We start from the raw sequence: 19832 nt of genomic DNA on the forward strand, positions 1-19832 counted from the left end.
GACTTTCCGCAATTTTAACTACTGATTTTTCTAAAGATGGAAAATAAATGCCAAGCTTCCATGTAACTGATACAAAAATTAAGCTTCTAGTTAAATTCAGTCCCGTTTTCCAGTATTTTCATAATCTATTTAACCATTATTACGAGACAATATTTACAAATGTTTGATGCACACCACCAGTACATAGATCAGAAATACCATGCAATTTACTTACACATGGAAACACGTATTCTGCTTTACAAATTACTTCTGACTCAGTCTGTCAAAATATGACACTTCAAAGTGAAAAATTACACATATCAGAAGAATTAAATCTTCAGAATTAATAGCACACCACAAAAACCTGAGTACTCAAACCAACACGTTCTAGAGCTCCAGTCCTACTAGCTCTCGTGGAGCAGTTTGAACACAACCTTCACCTGCCAGAGTATATGGACCAGTAAGCTCATCCTTCCTGTCTTCTTTTTAACTCCTACGCAACTAAAACATGACATTTTCTATTTTATTTCATATTTCATAATGACTTCAATACATCTTTAAATTTAACTTCATGCACCAGGGATACAAAACTATTAATTCTAGGTTCTGGTGCCTTAAAAACTTCATTGCATCTTTCTACACAACCCTGTGATGTGTGGATGCCGTGGGACAGAGAGAGAGAAACGGCAAAAGTTTCTCACAGCAGCTTGTGAGAACTTTCAGGGAGTTGTAAGGATGTGATAACTTGTTAAGTATAAACAATCTGCAGGTGGTGTTTTTCTGCTTCATCTTTCTGTTCTTCTCAAGGATGGAGTATGAGAAAGGTGTTTTTGTTAACAAGCCAACCAAACAGAATGTATCATATCACTCTATAAAAACCGTGCAGTTCTCTTGAATAAAGCCTCTTTCTACAATACTGCCTCCTGCCTGCTCCTGTGCCATTCTCGGCACAAGAGTGACAGTGATGCAATCAAAGGATTGCAATCCTGTCATGCAATTAATATAAGCAATACTCTTGGCATGGCATGAACTTAGACCCACTGTTCAGAGCTACAAGAGGAAGATATCTCCAAAAATAAATACAAGAGAAAAAACCACCTTATTTTCATGCATACTGAAGCTGAAGAATTGAGAAGATTAAAACACAGGGAATTCTTACTGATCTCTAGAGCTCTGAAAAGTAAGTGTCAGCAGATAACCAAGAAGAAACCCAACTATCTAACAAAATTCTGAGTTATGTGGTACCAAAGAGGTACTCTGCTAACCAAACTATGAGGGGGAAAAGCTCTCCTCCTACACTAAAAGGAACGTATTTCCCCACTGGAATAGTAGCACCACATGCTTTTATGTTTTAGTGGCTCTCCAATGGAAGGAATAATTCTCTTTTTTTATATAAAACTGGCATTTCACAAATACTCAAACAGCAGAATACCTCTTCCTTCATGTTGTCCTTAAAAGAAACCCTAATATCCAAAAACACAAAGATGTTTTCCCATGTTTTACCATTTCTTGTATCTTAATGAAGAGGCCACCGTAATCTTATCTCAGCTTAACACATAATTAAGATATGAATTTAAGACAAAGTAATCTCTAATCCTGACCTCAAATCCAAGCAACAGGTGAATAAATTCAAAGGAAATTAAAGAGCATGAGTTCTGGAACTGGACTATTAGCATTGTTAAATACTAACTATTAGAGAAGTCAACAGTAGATTTATCCAACCTGTAATTTAAGCACTGAACCATCTTTAAAAATGTCAGTCATGCATACACACAAAATTACAATGTGTGTCCAGCTGCCAAGGAGGGCTGCACTGTGTACTGTGAGCAGCAGTCTTGGATCATATTCACATGCACATTCCTCATCTCTAACACACACCTGTGCTTACAAGGAAACACAATGCTTCAACAGTTTTTCTTGGAAAATAAACCAAGAAACAGTTGCCATTTCAGGTGCCACAGCAACTATCTGGCATTTCAAAACAGTTTTCTATGTATTACACTCTGTATAAGACCTTATGCTTTTCATGTTATTATATAGGTAAGCTTTTATGTTATTATCTTCTGCATAAGACCTTCTGCTCTGTACCAGACCTTATAAAAACAGCATGGCTCCACACTGGGAGCACATGTGCCTGTTCAGGAAAAACAGGCTAAGTAAACTTTTTACTAAAGATAAATTTAGGAAGTGAAGAAAACAGACAATCACTTCTTTATAAAATTCTTAATTAATTTCTGCAAATCATCAAGGAATATGTGCACAGAGAATTATTCCTTCCTTTTTCTCAGTTAAATGCATTTAATTAAATGGTGACCAGCAAAAGGTCCAAGTATACAGCTCAATATGCTACACAAAAAAAACCATCTGTGACAAAACAACTTCCATACCGGTAAATGATCAGGTTTTACCTTGCCTCATCAGCATTAGCTGATGCTCATGTCTAGCTGCTTCCATTTCTGCCTCAAGTTTCTCTTTGGCTTCTCTAATGTTCCTGTCAACCTGTTCCCGCTGCTGCTTTTCCATCTCATCAAGAGCCTTCCACCGTGAAGCATACTCAAACTCAAATGTTCCAGGCTGAGCAAAGCGTGGAGGCTGTTCTCTTTCCCTAATAAAAATTTTGCAGTAAAAAGGTACAGAAGGACACATTTAGATCAACAGCTCTAACAGCCACAGAATATATACACAACACAACCACTTCAAGTGTAGATCTCACTTTTTATCAACCTGTCAGATGACTACATTCTAAACCAAAGCTTAAATCAGACATTAAGATAAGTAAAAAGACATTTTTCCAAAAATTGCCCAAATAAAGATTCAATTTATTTAAGATAAAAATTTGTATTGACATCAATACAAAATACTAAGCTGCAACACTAGATTAACAGTGTTCAGCTTTCTAAATCAAGCAGTCAATCCACTAAACCAGTTATTTAGATAAACATCAATGCTTACTAGACAGCCCAGAATGATAGCTGGAATCTGCAGCCATTAAAATGAGCCCACATTTCCCATTCTAACACTAATATTGTACCTAACAGTGACAAATTTTTAAGAAGTGGTATTCTACAGTCTCAAAATCAACATTTTAAATTCAAGCAACATGAACGGCAAATTACAATATTAAAAATTAGTATTTTCAGATATGGGGACTTCTATCTCATGACTGAGATTCACTTTCTCATGTCATGCTCAATGTTTTACCTCAGCTGTGGAAGCTGCAAAGATTTACATGCCAGGGAGGCTGCAAACAGTTCAGGGGCTATTCAGAGAACATAAGGATCTGTGGGTATCCAAAGTCTCTGTAGGATTAGACCACACCTCTAATCCATAAAAGACTATCGTTTGCTGGCAACAAGCTCCTACTGACTGCAGTGTAGGCCAAGAATCTCTCTACTACATTAAATGCACAGAATGTTAAAGTAACAGGTCAAGTCTGAATTTTACCACTATTAGGAAATTTGGGAATGTCCTGTTTAATCCTTTGACCCAAAACAGCACAACATACAAAAGCACTACCTCCTGCTATACAAACTCAAAAGTAAAAATCAGTGTATATTTACAAAGGTAACTACGTATTTAAACACTCTTTTACAAAGAAAGGCTAACCACAACTTACTTGTGGTACTGTTGTGTTTTTTGCATTAGCTTCTCAGGGAGTCCATCCTCATCATCAAATTGCTCCATTGGTTCTACAACAACAGGTCGGGGTGTTCTGGAAAACATTTTCAATTTAATAACTGAATCATTAAAGAAGCAGTTATAAGTTACTTTAGCATTTTGAAGAAACACTCCAGAAAGCTAACATGTAATTCCTGTATCTTGTCTTAAATCTCAGAATTCAAATGAATCCCAATCTTAACAATTACCCTCAGAAAAGAATTGTTTTTATTCCCAAATCCAGCTATGCTGCCTAGAAACCACAACTTACTTGACACAGTTCTGATTGCTTTTTTAAAATACCAAAACCATCTACCAATAATTACAAAATATTTAGGAAGGAACTACCTTTCTGTTTTTATCAGTGAGGCACCACAGAGGCCATGACTGTACTGGGAAAGCAACAAATCCAAAACAGAGCAGCACAACCTATTCATATTTCTACTGACTTCTACAACTTAGTTCTGCAAGTTACTCTACAGAACTGAAAACAGCTTGATAATTTAGTATTAATATTACAGCGATAATTAGAAAAACATTTCCACTTAAGTTATTTAAAATCCATTATTTTAACAACCACACACTCAGAAATTAGAATCCTGACTGAAAAGCTGAAAACAGCTTCTTTGATATTTTGGCAAGCATGAGCCAAAGAGAGCAGTGTAAAAACTCTGAATTGTGTAAAAAGCTCTTTGCATCAGTCCTGGGAGCAGAGCTTACAAATCACAGAGCACTAGAGACAGATTTTCAAAACATCAGCACTCGTTTATTGTGTTCCATGTCTTTATTTCACTTTGCAGATCTTCCCCTACTGCCCCAGTCCCTAACCAGGAAAAAAAAAACAAATAACAAACAAAACCAATGACCTCCAATATATTTAACTCTGTGCATCAAGTTCACATTAAAAAGATGAAGCCCAGAATCAAAGACCACAACTGATGCCATCTGCACGGCAATTGCTGACAGCTCTGCTATTTAAATGCAACTGAACTGTGGTGCTAACATGTTATGATGTAAAACAATGTTAAAACATTAATGTTTTAAATGTCTAGTTTTGATACATTTAAACAAGAACTGAAAATGTTCTGATTAGGCAGAGAGTTTTCAACTTAAAAAGGTAAAACTTTAGACTCTGAAGCAAAACATCAAAGTAGATTAGCAGCATTTTAGATTCATGCTAATTATCTTTGCAACTGTGCCTTAGGGAACATGTCACCTGAGCAAGGAAATGATCAAGTGCTTTTTATTCACTCAGGACACGGTTAGGTGGTCATTTCAATCCAACTGATCTATCCAGCTGGCAAAACAAGAATACTCTCCCCTCATATCCCAGCTTCTTTTTCCCTGCCACATCTCTCACGCCAGGAATAGCACTAATGTAACACTGAACTACATTACTTCCCTTGTTTGGCTCACCACACTTCCATTCAGTTACTCATGCCAAGAAGACCCAGGGAACAAGGACAAATTGCTGGCTCCTCTCGGTAACAGTAAAGATGTATTCAGATTAAATTTACTATGTAACCATCAAGTCAGTTCAGCAGCACACAAGATCTGGGAGTCCCAGACCCCTTACTCACCTGCCAATTCCTCCTGGCAACATTTTCTCCTGCCTAATTCTCTGCTGGACCTGACATCAGCAAGCACCTTCCTGTGCTTGAGCAGACTGCAATGGACCCCCATACAAATGAATGCTTTTCTGTTGTTTTAGCAAGCACAAGTGGCTTATGGAATTGTCAAGAAGTTCAAGAATAGCACAGCCAGGGCAGGAAAAGAACTCCAAACCCAATTAATGGCAGCAAGTTTTCATGCTGTGAAACCACAGCCTTATTTTCCCAATGAGAATCACAGAAATAAAAAGAAATCATAAATATGTATCATTTCACACCGTTGTTAAGAAAGCATTTGAAAATGTCACTTGCGACTGTGTAAAGTGCAGCAACTAACATCTCTCTTTGGCAAGTACAGAAATAGGAGCTGCAGGAGAAGTGCTGCTATTGCAAGCTTGCTTGTCCTTGAAATAGATTGTTTTCCAAATATCACTGGTACATATATCAACCTCTTCAGAATCTCAGTCTTCATTTTAAAACAGCGAGAAAATCCTGGCCTTACAAGCTACAGATAATTTTTGAGGTATAAACACTTTCTTTAGTCTAGAGAAATATCAGCAATGTCGTGCACTGATTTGTTAAGAAACAAAGGAATATTATTTTGTCACTGTTACTGGGATCAGGAAGACTTCAACCAATGAAAAGAAAGTCTCAACAGAAAATGCCTTATTATATAGAGAAGGAAAAGTAATATTACATATGAGCAAGAAAAAAAAGAGAATTTTGCTCTCAGACTCTCATATGGTAATAAGAAATCTTATAAACAGTAAGCAGAGAAAGATGGTTTTCTTTAAAAAACAAAACAAGAGTATTTGTGGTATTCATGCAAAACACTTTTCTAACCTCATGGCTTTGAGAGAATTTGAAAACCAAGTAAAAACTAGGGAATAGCATGAATGCAACTTTTGCTCACATCGGGAAGATATACTCACAACTTCAAACAAAAACCTGGGAACTTACGTTGTAAGCAAGAATGCCCCATCACTGCATCTCTCTAGAGCTTTCCGTGCCGGAGGTTTTGCTGCAAACTCTACAAAACCTTTCCCTGTAGCTCTGCCTCGATCATCGACTACAACAACCGCTCTTTCCACCGGCCCGAATTGCGAGAATGCTTGTTCCAGCAGCTCATTGGAAACCACAGGCGACAGATTCTTCACAGTTAAGGCAGCTCCATGGGTAGCAAATCGAATTCGAAGCGGTCTGCTCTTCAAAATAGTACCATCAAGTTCTGCCTTTGCTATTTCAGCCAAGGTCCTAGATTCCTTTATAGAGATAGAAAGTATTTTATATCTTTTCTTTTCAAAGACAGCAAGTATCACTTTTGTGTCGTCCGCCCCCCAAAAAGCAGCAAAGATGTTTTCCTTCACTTGAGCATATTGGCAACAAGATCATCCAACTTGCTTCCTCCAATCAAAACATCAAGCCAACAACAAAAAACCCAACAAACAAATCAACAAAGTCTCTGTCCTCCGACTGAAAAAAATGCATTCATTACCCCTTATGGTTTATTCTAAAAACAACACAGGTGCAAATTATTTCTTGCCTATTAGAGGATTTAACAGATTCTCATTATGATGCTACTGCTCTATAAAGGTTTTGTGTAGAGTTGCAAAGTTGATACTTTTCACGTTTACCGACTCCAATGTTTATATTCTGCATCTCTGGCTGCCCACAGCAGGAAACGGTATTCAAACATTACAGGACCTAAGGTATTTTGGGTTGGGGTTTTGTTTTGTTTTTAAATAAGTGAAAATATCGCGCTTGCCTTCAATGTCCAATTCAAATTTCATCAACAAATGGTGAAATTACCTTCTTTGCTCTTCTATTCATTCGTCTCACATTAACGGGCTTTCTGCACCCACATCCGTGAGACTGTGTAAATCAACAACTACCTTTCTTCTCACTTCAAAAATCTTCACCAGGCTGGATACCTGCAATCCCTGACATTTATAAATTCTTTATATATTTCTTCACAGTTCAACAGGCTAGGCAAGCTGTTTATATATATATATATATATATATATATATATTCCCTAAACGTAATGGAAAATGGAAGGTCACATAAAAACTCTATCTAATTTCTATTACACACAAAAACGAGTAACGAGATGTAAGTATATCTCACTTCCTCCATAAAATTGCTATTTCAGGCCGGGGAATTCTCAGGGTAAAAGATGCATGGCAGAATGCCACAAGTATTTTAAGATGACAACCGAAAAGTAAAAAAACTCTAACCAGTAAGATACATGGAAAAATCATGACTAGACACCTAAAGCACTCTAAAGCCATGTCCAGAATGATACAAATCTGTGCATTTTAAACAGAGCAATCGTGAAAACTAATCTCGCATACTAAATTACCATTTAAATACAATATCATAAACTTTTCGAATGATTCGGTTTTTTGTATGCTTAACTCGAACACGTTTAATCAAATACTGTATTACCCCTAAAAATCTAGTCTTATCTGGGCACAAGTAATTCAAACAACCCGCGGTCCGCAACCTTTTCAACTCCGTGATTTTATGTTCCGCGTTCACGATGTGCGAGCAGCTGTATTTCGAAACAATCCTGTCCATTCTCTAAAATTAACTGTATTAAGCGCCATGGGGTGAGGCAGGGACCGAAACGCCAGGGGCTGGGAAGACTCCTCTGAATGCAAGGGTCTGGCTTGCATGTGTAGAGGCGGACGGGGAGGGGAAAAAAGGAAGAAGAGGCGGGGGGACCTGCGCTAGCAGCGAGGAGGAAGACAGGCAGATGCTGCCTTTTTCTACACCCGCCGAAATGGAGGGGAAGGGGGCGGGGGGCGAGGGACCGAAGCCCCTCGCTTTCAGAGACAGCCCCAGGGGCCCGCTCGGATCCTCACCAGGCGGATGAAGCCGAAGCCGCGGTCCCGATTGATGAAGACCTCGCTGGGCTCCCCGTAGCGCTCGAAAAGGCGCTTGAAATCCTCCTCGGTGATATCAGTAGGCAGATTCCCCACGAACAGCCGGCAACGCTGCGTGTAGCTCTTCTCGCCAGGTTTGAGAAAGCTCTTGATATCGATGGTGAACCCAACCTCCCGCTCCTCATCTCCGCCGCCTTCTTTGCTCGGCACCAGAGCCATGGCCGCCGCCGCCTCACTCTCCGCTTCTAGGCCGCGCAATCCTTTCAGGTTGCCGCCGCCGCCGCCCCCCACCATGCCCAGCGGCACCGCCGGGGAGCTGTTTTCGATCCGCACTTGCTTCAAGTTCCTATTCGCGGCCATGTCCGCTCCTTCCTCGCGGCTTCTCCCTCGGGGGACGCGGAACCCTGCTCGGCAGCCGCCGCCTCCGACCCTCAGCCAATTCAAAATGGCGCCGCCGCCAGCCCCGGCGAGTTGTGCCGTCCCCGCGGGAAGCCCCGCCCCGGCCCCGCTCCCCCTCACGGCCGCGCCGCCGCCGCCGCCGCTCCCCCTCCGCTCCCGCGCACGGCCGGACCTGCCCCGGGCCCACGGAGAGCCGTCTGTCCCCCTCTAGAGACAGATGTGATTCCGCGGCTGCGCTGCCGCCGTGTGTTAGAGCAGCGGTCTCCTCAGCGCGTCCCCAGGCAGAGAAGCCTCTCGCTGGGGTCTCTCCCGAGGGAAAGGCAGCCGGGCGTGATGCCCTGGGGTGTTTGGTCCCTGCGGTAGAGGGAGGCAGGCGTGACACTAGAGACGCTGAGGCGGCGGCGGCGGGAACAGCTGAGGGAATCACAAAAACCACAGAATCAATCAGGTTGGAAAACGCCTCTTGAGGTCATCGAATCCAACCTGCGGCTGAATGTCGCCATGTCAACAAGACCACGGCACTGAGTGCCACGTCCAGTCTTTCCTTAAACACCTCCAGGGAAAGCAATTCCACCACCACGCTGGGCAGCCCATTCCAATGTCTAATTACCCTTTCTGTGAAGAGATGATGTCCAACCTAAACCTGCCCTGATGCAGCTCGAGGCTGTGTCCTTCTGTCCCATGACCTGTTGCCTGAGAGAAGAGGCCAACCCCAACCTGGCTGCACCCTCCTGTCAGGCAGTTGCAGAGAGTGATGAGGTTTCCCACGAGATTCCTTTTCTCCAGGTGAAACACCCCCAGCTCCCTCAGCCACACCTCACAGGACTTGTTCTGCAAACCTTTCTCCAGCTCCGTTGTCCTTCTCTGGACTAGTTCCAGCTTCTCAGTGTCATTCCTGAATTAAGAGGCCCAACACTTGACACAGCACTCGAGGTGCGGCCTCAGCAGTGCTGGGCACAGGGGAACGGTCACTGCCCTGCTCCTGCCGGCCACACCCTGGCTGAGCCAGGCCAGGAAGGGCTGTCCGGGCACTGCTGTGCCGCACGGGAGGACCTGCAGACTGACAGGGCAAAAAAAGCATTCACTGAAGCAGATGTGCGAGACAAATCTGAGTGAAGAGAGGCCTTCACTCAGATTTGTTACGCTCCTTCCAGGACAACTTCTTACAGAGCAACAGCTTTCATTATAAAGGGGGCAACTTTCTTCTGAGAGGTGTGAAGTCAAACGTATCCATCCCTCGGGCATGCCTTATTCTAGCAAAGACTGCGGATGTTCCCCATCTGCAGCACCAGACTGTGGTTTGCTCTCCTGCCAGATTTGTAGCTGCTTGGCTTGGTTCATGTGTTTCAACCAGTAGTACAACTAGTGCATGGTTTCTCAGAATTGTTTCATTAATGGAACTCTAACACTGAAAAAGTCCAAACCATGTTATGAGGTCAGTCGTTACTTCAGCTACTTTGTGGCATACACTGTTGTTTGGAACAAGCAATATCAAGCATGATATTCAAGAACAAATTACAACGGGCATGAATGTGGTTCTTGGGGGTTACTTTGTCTATTGTGGAATATTTGAAGTTCCTCTGTCTTGAGGTACAACAAAGATCTGTCCCTTTCTTCCTATCTCTGAGCTTGTTCAAGGACCTTGAGAAGACACAAGTTCCCAGCTTTATCAGTCCACCTCTTTCTGAAGCAGACTTGTGGGTGTAGTGCATCAAGCTAAATGCAGATTTTAACCTCTGAAATTCAGAAAATACAGATGATAGGAGAAGGATGTCTACTCATAGAAAAGGCAGGAAGTCAGGCAGTGTAGGAACATGAGAGTAGCAGTATGGGAGCCCTAAAGCCTAATCATCTTGACTGTCCAAAGAACAATGCTTTGAAGTATATTTAGGATTCAATAACAAGTGTTAAGACACAAGTGTTTAAAAAAGGAACCAATATACACCAAACCAATAACTTTGTAAATAAAGCATGAAAAGGGGTGAAATACATGTTAGAAATTAGGTGACTATACACTGCAGATGGAAAAAAGGAGATGCCGGGTAGTCTGGCTGTTTTTACCAATGTGGTATAATAAAACTGTCATGGTTTTCAAACAGAGATTTCCAAATCAGGTTAGTAGTAAAAGCTGCAACCATTTAAATTGCGACCACAATTTCCTGTGTACTATAAAAATGTCAATAGGAAGAGAAAGGAGTGTTTACAAATTCCATACTATTGTTACTTTTCCTTAACTATAGCAATACCTCAATAAAAAAAATTATAGTTCAGTAAAATAGAGCAACAAAATTCCACCTTCCAGAAACAAGGAAATATATCTGAAAAAATATATATACTTAATATGCTCATGGATCCATACACTATCTTAATTAGTCAGATTCACAGTATAACCATAATGCTTGCACTTGTTTTAGCTTTTTTGAGAAGGAGCTATTTGCACATGGGCAAGCATTTAAAGTTAACACACAGAAAGAATCTTATATCTGCTGTGTTCAGTCACTTCCTCATCTTCATGAACACATCATTTCACAATAATTTACTCATTCATCAGAAGAGCCCCAGACAGTTTATCTCCCCAAGTGCCCAGAGTCTTGGTGGCTTGGTGACATGTACACCTTGGCACTGACACCAGTTAACCAAAAATTATTTTCAAAGGAGAAAAAAGGGTCCCTTAAAGTTCTTGTCCCAATGTTTTCCTTTAGCTATAAACATCCACAGAAATCTTTATGGCTTATTAAATCAAATACATATCATTGAAAGCTATATCCTAGGCTGTTCCAGCCACTCTCCATTAGTCTGGTATTGTTATATTTAATGTTTTTAATGTAGCTGAACTACATGAAAGTGATTTCAGAAGCATGGGGGAGAAATATTTATAATCACATGATAATTTACATTCATTGTCATTCTTGAGGGGTTTTATGGAAGCCTGAATTTACTCAACTTGGCATTCAAAAGGCCACAACAGACAGCCCTGATTTTGACTAACAAAATTTAGTTTGACTTGGAATTTATTTTAAGACCTTAAAACAGTCATGACTTCTTCACTTCATGGAAGGAAATGAAATCTTGAGATTTCAATGAAAATAATTTCACAAAGTTTCAGCCCATTTCATTGCACTTCCTTTCTTTCCATTCCATTTAATTGTTTTTGCCTAATTTCAGAAATTTTTTTCCAATTTAATTTCATATCATTATATTTCCTTTCCTTTCCTGTCTTTTTATTTCCCTTCATTCCTTCACATCTCATTTAATTTCTTTTCATGAAATGAAAATCCTTCTTTTCATGAAAGGAAATGAAATCTCAAGATTTCAATGACAAACCTTTCTGTGAAGTTTCGGCTCATTCCTGTAATTCCAATTCCATTTAATTGTTTTCACTTCATTTAGGAATTTTGGGGTTTTGCAATTTCATTTAATTTCATTTCTGTCTTTACATGTACTGCCAGACTCTCTTTTCTTTCTCATGTATTGTTTTGGATTATCATCTCACAGATGGCTTTGTATTTAAATTTACTAGCATATATACAATATTCTGCATATGCATGAGTATCTATAGTACAATCACTATTGCCCTATTGAGAAGAACATTCAGTAGCAAAAAAAAAAAAAAAAAAAAAGAAGAAAGAAAAAAAAGAAAGGGGGTGAAAATCAGTATTTTTCATTTTGTCTGCTACAGAGACAGGTTATGTCATATTGTCATATTAGACTGTCAGAAGGAACTGTCCTAGCCTTTAATTTTCTGTATCATAGCATTACTTTCCTGCCAAATATCAGCATCCTGCTGAATACAAGGAATGCATCAGACCTCTGAAAGGAAGCTCGAGAGCTTTTTATGCTGCGAACTTGAAAATGCTACACACCTTGATCTGCAAATGAGGGTCTGACACTACACGTAGTTACCTTTGCGCAGCTTCAATGTGATTGCTCAGGTGCCAGCACTCCAGTGATGACAGCTGTGGTAGGGCTGAAACTGACCTCTCAAAAGGCAACTGTAGCTTAGTGCTCAATACATCTCTGGACTTCCAGGTTTATTTCCTTTTACTTCCTAAAATCTGCGTTGAGTCAAAGGATCAGTACTTGTAATTCAAGCTGCAGTGGCAGGCCAGGACAGAATGTATCAGGGAGCACTAGAACTGAGAGGCAAATCGGGGCATGGAACAGGATGCTCTGTTTGAGAGGAGAAAGGAAACAAGGGAAAACACAGCATTCTGCATTGAAAAAGCAGGTAATGAGACAGGCAGATAGGCTGACAGCCTGAGCTGGGATCCTGCTCAGAATTGCAAGGCCATGGAACTGAAGCAAACCTCTGTGCATGACCTGACAGAGGTGGGACCTTCATCTCTTGCCTTCAGTATTGCTCATGGCAATATCTGGGCTAATTACCTTTAGGCAGGTTTTGTCTCCAGTATCAAGCTTTTCTTACCAAGTCCAGCTGGCTAGGAATATTAAAAGCTGTCCTAGCTGTGCCGGCAGGCCTGATGGGGTAAACAGAAGGGGGTGGAGGAGGAGAGGCTTAATGCGATCCGAAAGAGCATCTTTGTGATTGCCGGGGGATGGCCTCATGGCGCCGCTAATGGAGCACGAGGAGAAGTTACGGGATCACGTCCTTGCAGTGCCATCTGGTGACAAATACTGGAATTATCGCTTTAATGGATGATTCAAGTGGAAATACACATGACAAACCTACAATAATACCATCTCTCTGCTCCCAGATGGACAGCACGAGCTGGATTTTCTATTTTTAAACTTGGTGGGAAGGCTGCCTTTCTCTGTTTTCTTTTCTTAACACTAGCAGAATTCAGCAACGTTCTTTCATTGTTTTTACATGGATTGAAATGTACATGAATTGCATTTATAAAATCTGTACAACCTAATCTAATATGGTTAGTAGTCACCTAAATTCATGCCATATCTATAGCTATCTTAATGTGAGTGAAGACCTGTATTTTGGAATTATCCATGTTTGAATAGTCAATATTATTCTTTGAAACAGCATTGGTCTCAAGGACTGAAAATACATTAAAATATATGTGTCTGTGAAGACACTTGTCAGATGGACATATAGGCTCAACAAACATTACCTGAGTTTTCCAAAGCTACTTTCTCCACTAATAAAATCAATGCATACAATGCACTCCTTTTTTAATATTTTTCAGCATATTTTCTTTACCTTTTCTGTAGATGAATGACAGTAAAGTACTAAGGCAAGCAGAAACTTGGAGATTTAAGGAAGCATTTCCCAAATATATTCAGCTCTTGATTTACATCTGAACAATCATTTGGTATCCTGTCAGCACATCAGGCAGTAGAGCTTCACTTGAGGATCCAGTAGAATATGGTAGATGGCCCGTGGTTGGGGGTTTTGTTCTCTTTTACTCCAAATCATCTCTTTTACAATCTGTAGCAAAATGTATCTCTTGCATTTGATTATTTGTATCCTCTGCAATTAAGGTAATGTATTCTGGAAATTTTCTTACATAATTCTTATTTGTTCACTAGTTTTTTCTTTTGTTTTTTTCTTTCAAATTGGGGTATAAGACTATTCCTCTGTGAATTGACTTTTTCCACAGTGCCACTGGGACTGAAAATATTCTGTAATCAGAACAGTGACTGTGATCTGAAAAGGTATAAGACATTTCTCTGTGGTCTTTACTTTTGCTCTCCAGTTCCAGGATTGAATTTTGTATTTATCAAGGGAAGAAATTTAAACTGAATTAGGAATTCGTGAATTCAATTTTCAGGAGTTTATCTAATACTTTTACCTAAACCTTATTGATTTCACTCATATCTGTCAATCACTCTTACAGCTAGAGAAGAAATAGTATTTATAATCTTTGAGTATGTTTTACAGGTCAAAATATTTTACTATCCTGAAAATTCAAAAACTTGAAAAATTCACCTAACAAAAAATTAGGAAATAATGAAAAAATAAATCGGAATACTGTTTTGACACTTTTTTGAGTAGTTAACTTTGCTTTTTTTTTAAGGTGGAATGTGGCTTGTCTGTAGTGTAGCACACATAAATTCAGGAACTGCCATATTAGAGAAACCTCAAGGCCTGTCTTATTAATCATACTATTTTTGACAGGTAGTCAATGCCAAACGTTTAAGGGAAAAGTGTTGATCTGTCTAGGAAGTAAATATAGGAAGCAGATATACAGTTTTACTGTTAAAAAAAATCAACAAAAAATAATGCAAGATCTATAATCTCTAAATTGATAAATTAAAATTGATACCAGAAAATTAAGTCTCATTTCATGTTATGTAACAATGCATTTAGCTGTTTTTAACTTGCTAATTGTTGCTATTCAGTATTTGTAAGTTCAGGTGCATGTGCAAAATTATACCACACATAGATCAGCACTACTTACACTGCTCTGTAGAATCTCTGCTCCATTCTTTCACCTGACATTTCTGATTGTCCCTGTCTTATTTCTTATGGCAGGGTTTTTTTTTGACACATTACTCTGCTGCTTATTCAGCCACATGTAAATGGGATGGGGGAACTAATCCAGCTGAACGAATAAAGGGAGAGGGAGAAGAGGAGCAAGTGAAAAGTTGCTTCAGCAAGCATTGGTGGTTAATAAATGTGGTATTACCATTCCAGTCTCATCTCAAACAGCACCTGATGGAGGCTTCCTCATACCTGTTAGGAAAGAAGCACTCCTTAAAGTACTAGCACCTTCCACTTCTGGAATTTGGAGGTATCCACCTGCATGAACATGACAAAGTGTCTGTCCCTGCAAAAATACCTCACCTAAGGCATTTGAGAAGATCCTGCTACAGCTTGAAGTTTTTCTATCCCTATGCCAGTCATCTTTCAGGTAAGTGTTACCAGCTACCAAGTACACTGTTCATTAAAGTGGACTTGAGCTGAAATTGTAGGCTGGAGTAAATGAGACCTGAGCATGTATTTCTTGCTCCCAGCTCATCTTTGGATTAAGGTAAAGTTACCTTGTCAAGGAAATAGCTCAGCTACCAAGCAGGTAATTGATTAATGTAACACACTGAATCATGATAGTAAAATTAACAAAAATCTTTGAGCAAAAACTTTGAATATAGACTCACTTTTTTGCCCAAAGTTGTAGTCCAAAGTTGTGTAATGTACTCCATTTAATCTCTTTTCACACCAGAAAAAAGAAGGCCACAGCTCCCCAGTTAATCTCTTGAGCAAAATCTAATCCCAAAATAAATGCAAGGTCAGTTTAGCTCATTCAGCAAACAAATACAGTAAACTGATGCACAGGCCTGAAGGTCAGGCAGCCTTTCAGTTATAGTGTGACCTCAGAGAAAACCTCTTGCACTTAAAAACAGCTCTCCTGCAGCCAGCCAGCTTCTATTCCTGTTGGAATCCTGTTTAAACCCAGTAGCAGGGAACTGCTCCCTTGAGTGCTTCTGAGCACCAGTGACTGATTAGTTACAGGCTGGAATAAGTTGCTCCCACAGGTGCTGGTGGTGCTTCTCACACTGTGACAGCTCCTGCAAGTTATTGGTTAAATCTGTAGCACAGCAAAATTGCTTTGTTGCCCAGCAATAAAGAAATCTGTTAGAAGTTGTACTCTCCCATAGAGAAATTAAGGACAAACATACATCTTATCAGCTTCTAGATGAGACACATATATGAGATCCTTTTTGGTTTGGGTTGTAGTGGTCTGTTTTTTGTTTTCAGGTTGTTGTTTTTTTTTTTTTTTTTTCTGGTATATCTTTCCCTAATATTAAGGACTGTAAAAGGAATTTAAGAAGGATTTGTCTTTGAATATCAGGCCAAAGGCAGATTCTTGATGTGAACACATTTAACACATCATTTGTGATGCAGTGCAATGTATTTAAGTCAGTATTTTCTAAAGCAGGTGACAAAAGCTAGAGGCTAAAGTCAGTAGAAACCTTAAGTACTTACTACCTTCAAAAATAAGGCCATTTTTTATATAGGTGTCTATGAGATATACAGCCTACAAAGTCTTGATCTTCATAACATCTCAGTTTCTGCACTGGGGAAAATGTTTACTTACTTCACATGGGTAATGTAATGTAATATGAATTAAATTTTAAGCACTGTGAATTCTCAAACGAAGGAAACTCTTCAAGTATAAATTCCCAGGATTACTTGTGTATTATCACACAGAATCCCAGTTATCCTATGGCAGAAATGTGAGCAGGATGAATCCCCAAAGAAAGTGATATTCATTAGATGTTCCAATTCTGAGAAAAATTGGAACACTGTGGTCATTTTTTTTTAATAAGGCAAAGGACCAAGTGTATTGCTTGTAGGGACAGGACTAGAAAGTCCAACCCAACCTTAAAGCCAGCTACCCACACAAATACTCTGCAAATCTGCTCACATGATCACCTGGTGCTCACAGAGGCATCCTGCATGCAACCTACTTTGCCATCTACTATGTACAAAGCAGACCACGAGCAAACCCAGCAGCCTACAGTGTTTGCACAGTGGGACCCACGTGCCTGAGCCTAGCCAGGCTGGGGATGAATGCCTCTGATAGTTTATATGGGAAATGGCATGACATTTGAAAAAACTATGGTGATACAGAAGCACCTGGAACTCAGGGTCCTGGGATGTCCTAAGTCCTGTGTCCAGTTCCTCTGGACATAATCAAACCTGGAACTGTAAGGTCACAAAACCTCACTAATTCAGCTTTTTGCAGATTAACTTACTTGGTGGATACTCAGTGGAGAACTGCAACCAGAACACTTGAGATACTTTTTCTCAAACTAGGCCAATCATGACACATTATGCTGAGCGTGATGAATGCAAAACACAGTGAGGAGAGCATCCTCAGACATGTGCACACACTTTCTAAGACATGTCAGGTTTCACTGAAGCCCTAAAATAGAGAGGCCAGTTTGGGGAAGAGAGAATAGACTGGCCAGGGTCCAAGTGTGAAGGGATCTCTGAGCTATCTCTGAGCCTGTGTACAGAAGATAGGCCTGGTGAGAGAAGTTTGCTTATAATATCTCAATAAACTGATTACTTTTGCCTGAGCTCTCTGTGTCAAAAAACTGTATTCTTTCTCAGTATTTCTCATGTCTCAAAAAAAATATTAAGAAATAATAATCACCTCCTCATCTTTATTTTTACTTTTGCCTTCTTATTTAACCAAGTGGGATCTTTCTATGATTTGGTTCTGAACTAGGTCACCTAAACTTGTCTGGTGGCCACACTTACACAAGGTACTACCATGCATTGCAGTGGAATGTAAATGGTTTTGCACTGGAAAGAATTTGAGCACAGGTAAAATTTGCCATACAGACAGCTGCAAGACTGAGTATCAAAAGTGAGACCTGGAGTGCTGTTAATCAATTTGAGGTATCAAGGTATATTGTTTCAGGGACTAAACTGATTAGCTTTTATTATCTTTGGTTTGGTAACCAGTTGACTGACTAGAGAACAGATTCCCTGTTTTCAATTAAGAACAGAAAAAGAACAACAAAGGTTATGTTTAAATTAAGAGAAGATAATTCAAAGGAGATTTTCTGCTATAGTAGGAGAAAAGACCTGATATTAGGGACACACAATTAAGCATCTGGGGAGTACAACCATCACTTTACTACGCTGAAGAATAGCAACCTTTCCAAGCTTCATTGTCATATGGGTGATGTAAGGAAGCTACAGATACAGGTGAATAATAGAAACAAAAAGGAAAATAACTGGAGAATGGAGACATCCAGCCCACCCATCAGACAAATAAGGCTAAATCTGTGGTAATCACATATCTTCTGAACAGAAAGAGACTCAGCTCTCCCAGGATTTTCCTGAGAAGCTGTGAGAAAGCTCAGAGAAAGAATTAAAACAATTATTATCTCAATCTCTACACTTGGCAGGCAATCTCTGTTTGTCAAAGATGTTTACAAGAAGGAGTTGTCCCTTCTTATCCAATAGGTGAGAGAGGATTGCTAAAGGTCAATCAGGTCTTAGGTCCAGCATTTTTTCTATAAGAACCGTGAATTTCTAATAATAAAATGCTTTTTCATGCCTTCTGATGATGGAGTCTCTGTATCACCTTTGTCTTTCCCAGTACCCCTTCAGTGATACAAATCTAGAACACAGATGATAGAAAACCAAATGCAACATAATCTGTGAGGAACTAGGATGTGCTAACCTGCACGGCAAGTGAAGATGAAAGTGTTCATTCAACAGCAGGGCAATATCACCATCACTGCTTCATGCTTCTGCTGTTTGTGAGAGTTGCCTGAGACAGAGTGCTTGGATGATGGGGAGATGGCTGGTCAAAATACACTGAGGGCTGAAGCTATCATCTCTGGCAGGGGTTGTACACTAGTATTCTCCACACCATTCACTTCAGTGTATGTTCTCATGAAAGACAGAAGGATGAACAGTGTTAAAAGGAAAAAATGCTTCCATCAGCACAAAAAGTTGGCTGTATTTGAGTGAGCAGCAGATTGAGTTGGGAGAAGGAGCTTGGGTTACACAAACAGAAAGAGATCTAGCTGCACTTGCAGTAAATGGCCAGGTTAAAGTAGAAATTCCTTTCCTGTGTGAAAAACACATGCTTTTTATTATGTATATGGAAATTCCCTCATTTACTCTACATCCCTATAGCCTCACATATCATTGCATCTCTCTTATCCTAATCTCTAATCTTATAGCAAATATGTTGCCATAGGTTGCCTTTTAAAATGCTTATTTAGCACCAACAGTCAAACTCCTTGCTTAATTACTTTATTTTCCAATATAACTAGAGGTTTAGCAGAGGCAGTACATAAAGTCACTTGTGAGGAACCTAATGAATAATTGATCCCTTCCACAATGCCAGCATGTCCTGCTCTTCCTGAGAGTGCAGGCTGATTTGTTTTGATCTGCCATTTCCCAGGTGCTGTTTTTCCCAATGAACTGAGCCCACCCGCCTGCCACAGGGGCAGGCCCAGCCCACCCAAGGGCTACAAAACTGTCAAAATAGAGGCTGGGGGCAACAGTGGCTTCATTCCCTCTGAGAACTGTGGGAATTTGGAGCTTATTTTTAAGGAGAGTGCTGGTGCACTGTGGCTTTGCCCTCTGTAGAGGGCGCGTCCTTGCCTCTGGGAGCACTGGGAAATGGTCAGTGATGGAGCACAGCCCTGAGTGTTGAAAAATGCAGTGCTGGAGGTCCCAGTGGTTTTCAACAGTGCATGAGTCTGAACGATCCACCTCGTTTCCATATGACGAAAAAGGTTAGGAGTCTGAGGCTACACAATCAACACAATCAGTTTTAACTTGTTGGCTAAGTAATTGATTTACACCATCCTGTAACTGATTTGTACTCAAGAAGAGAGCATTTAAATACT

The 19832-nt window shown here is 40.1% G+C and overlaps 1 protein-coding gene across 10 annotated transcripts in view; it reads right to left on the reverse strand.

The window, feature by feature from the left end:
* PSPC1 (paraspeckle component 1) overlaps positions 1-8603 on the reverse strand; it is a 58703-nt gene extending 50100 nt beyond the window's left edge. For 9 of the 10 annotated variants that reach the window (XR_010026730.1, XR_010026729.1, XR_010026727.1 and 6 more), the window contains exons 1-4: positions 8112-8603; positions 6207-6508; positions 3596-3691; positions 2388-2584 (exon numbers count right to left, since the gene is read on the reverse strand). Coding sequence is in view for 3 of the 10 variants with exons in the window: in XM_063148990.1 (XP_063005060.1) it covers positions 2388-2584; positions 3596-3691; positions 6207-6508; positions 8112-8492 (976 nt within the window). In the remaining 7 variants the exon portion in view is untranslated. The remainder of the gene's footprint in view (positions 1-2387; positions 2585-3595; positions 3692-6206; positions 6509-8111) is intronic. The other variant, XM_063148989.1, reaches the window with a different exon arrangement.
* Positions 8604-19832: the final 11229 nt, after the last annotated feature.

Source organism: Melospiza melodia, chromosome 2 (genome assembly GCF_035770615.1).
Source record: "Melospiza melodia melodia isolate bMelMel2 chromosome 2, bMelMel2.pri, whole genome shotgun sequence".
NCBI lineage: Eukaryota > Metazoa > Chordata > Aves > Passeriformes > Passerellidae > Melospiza > Melospiza melodia.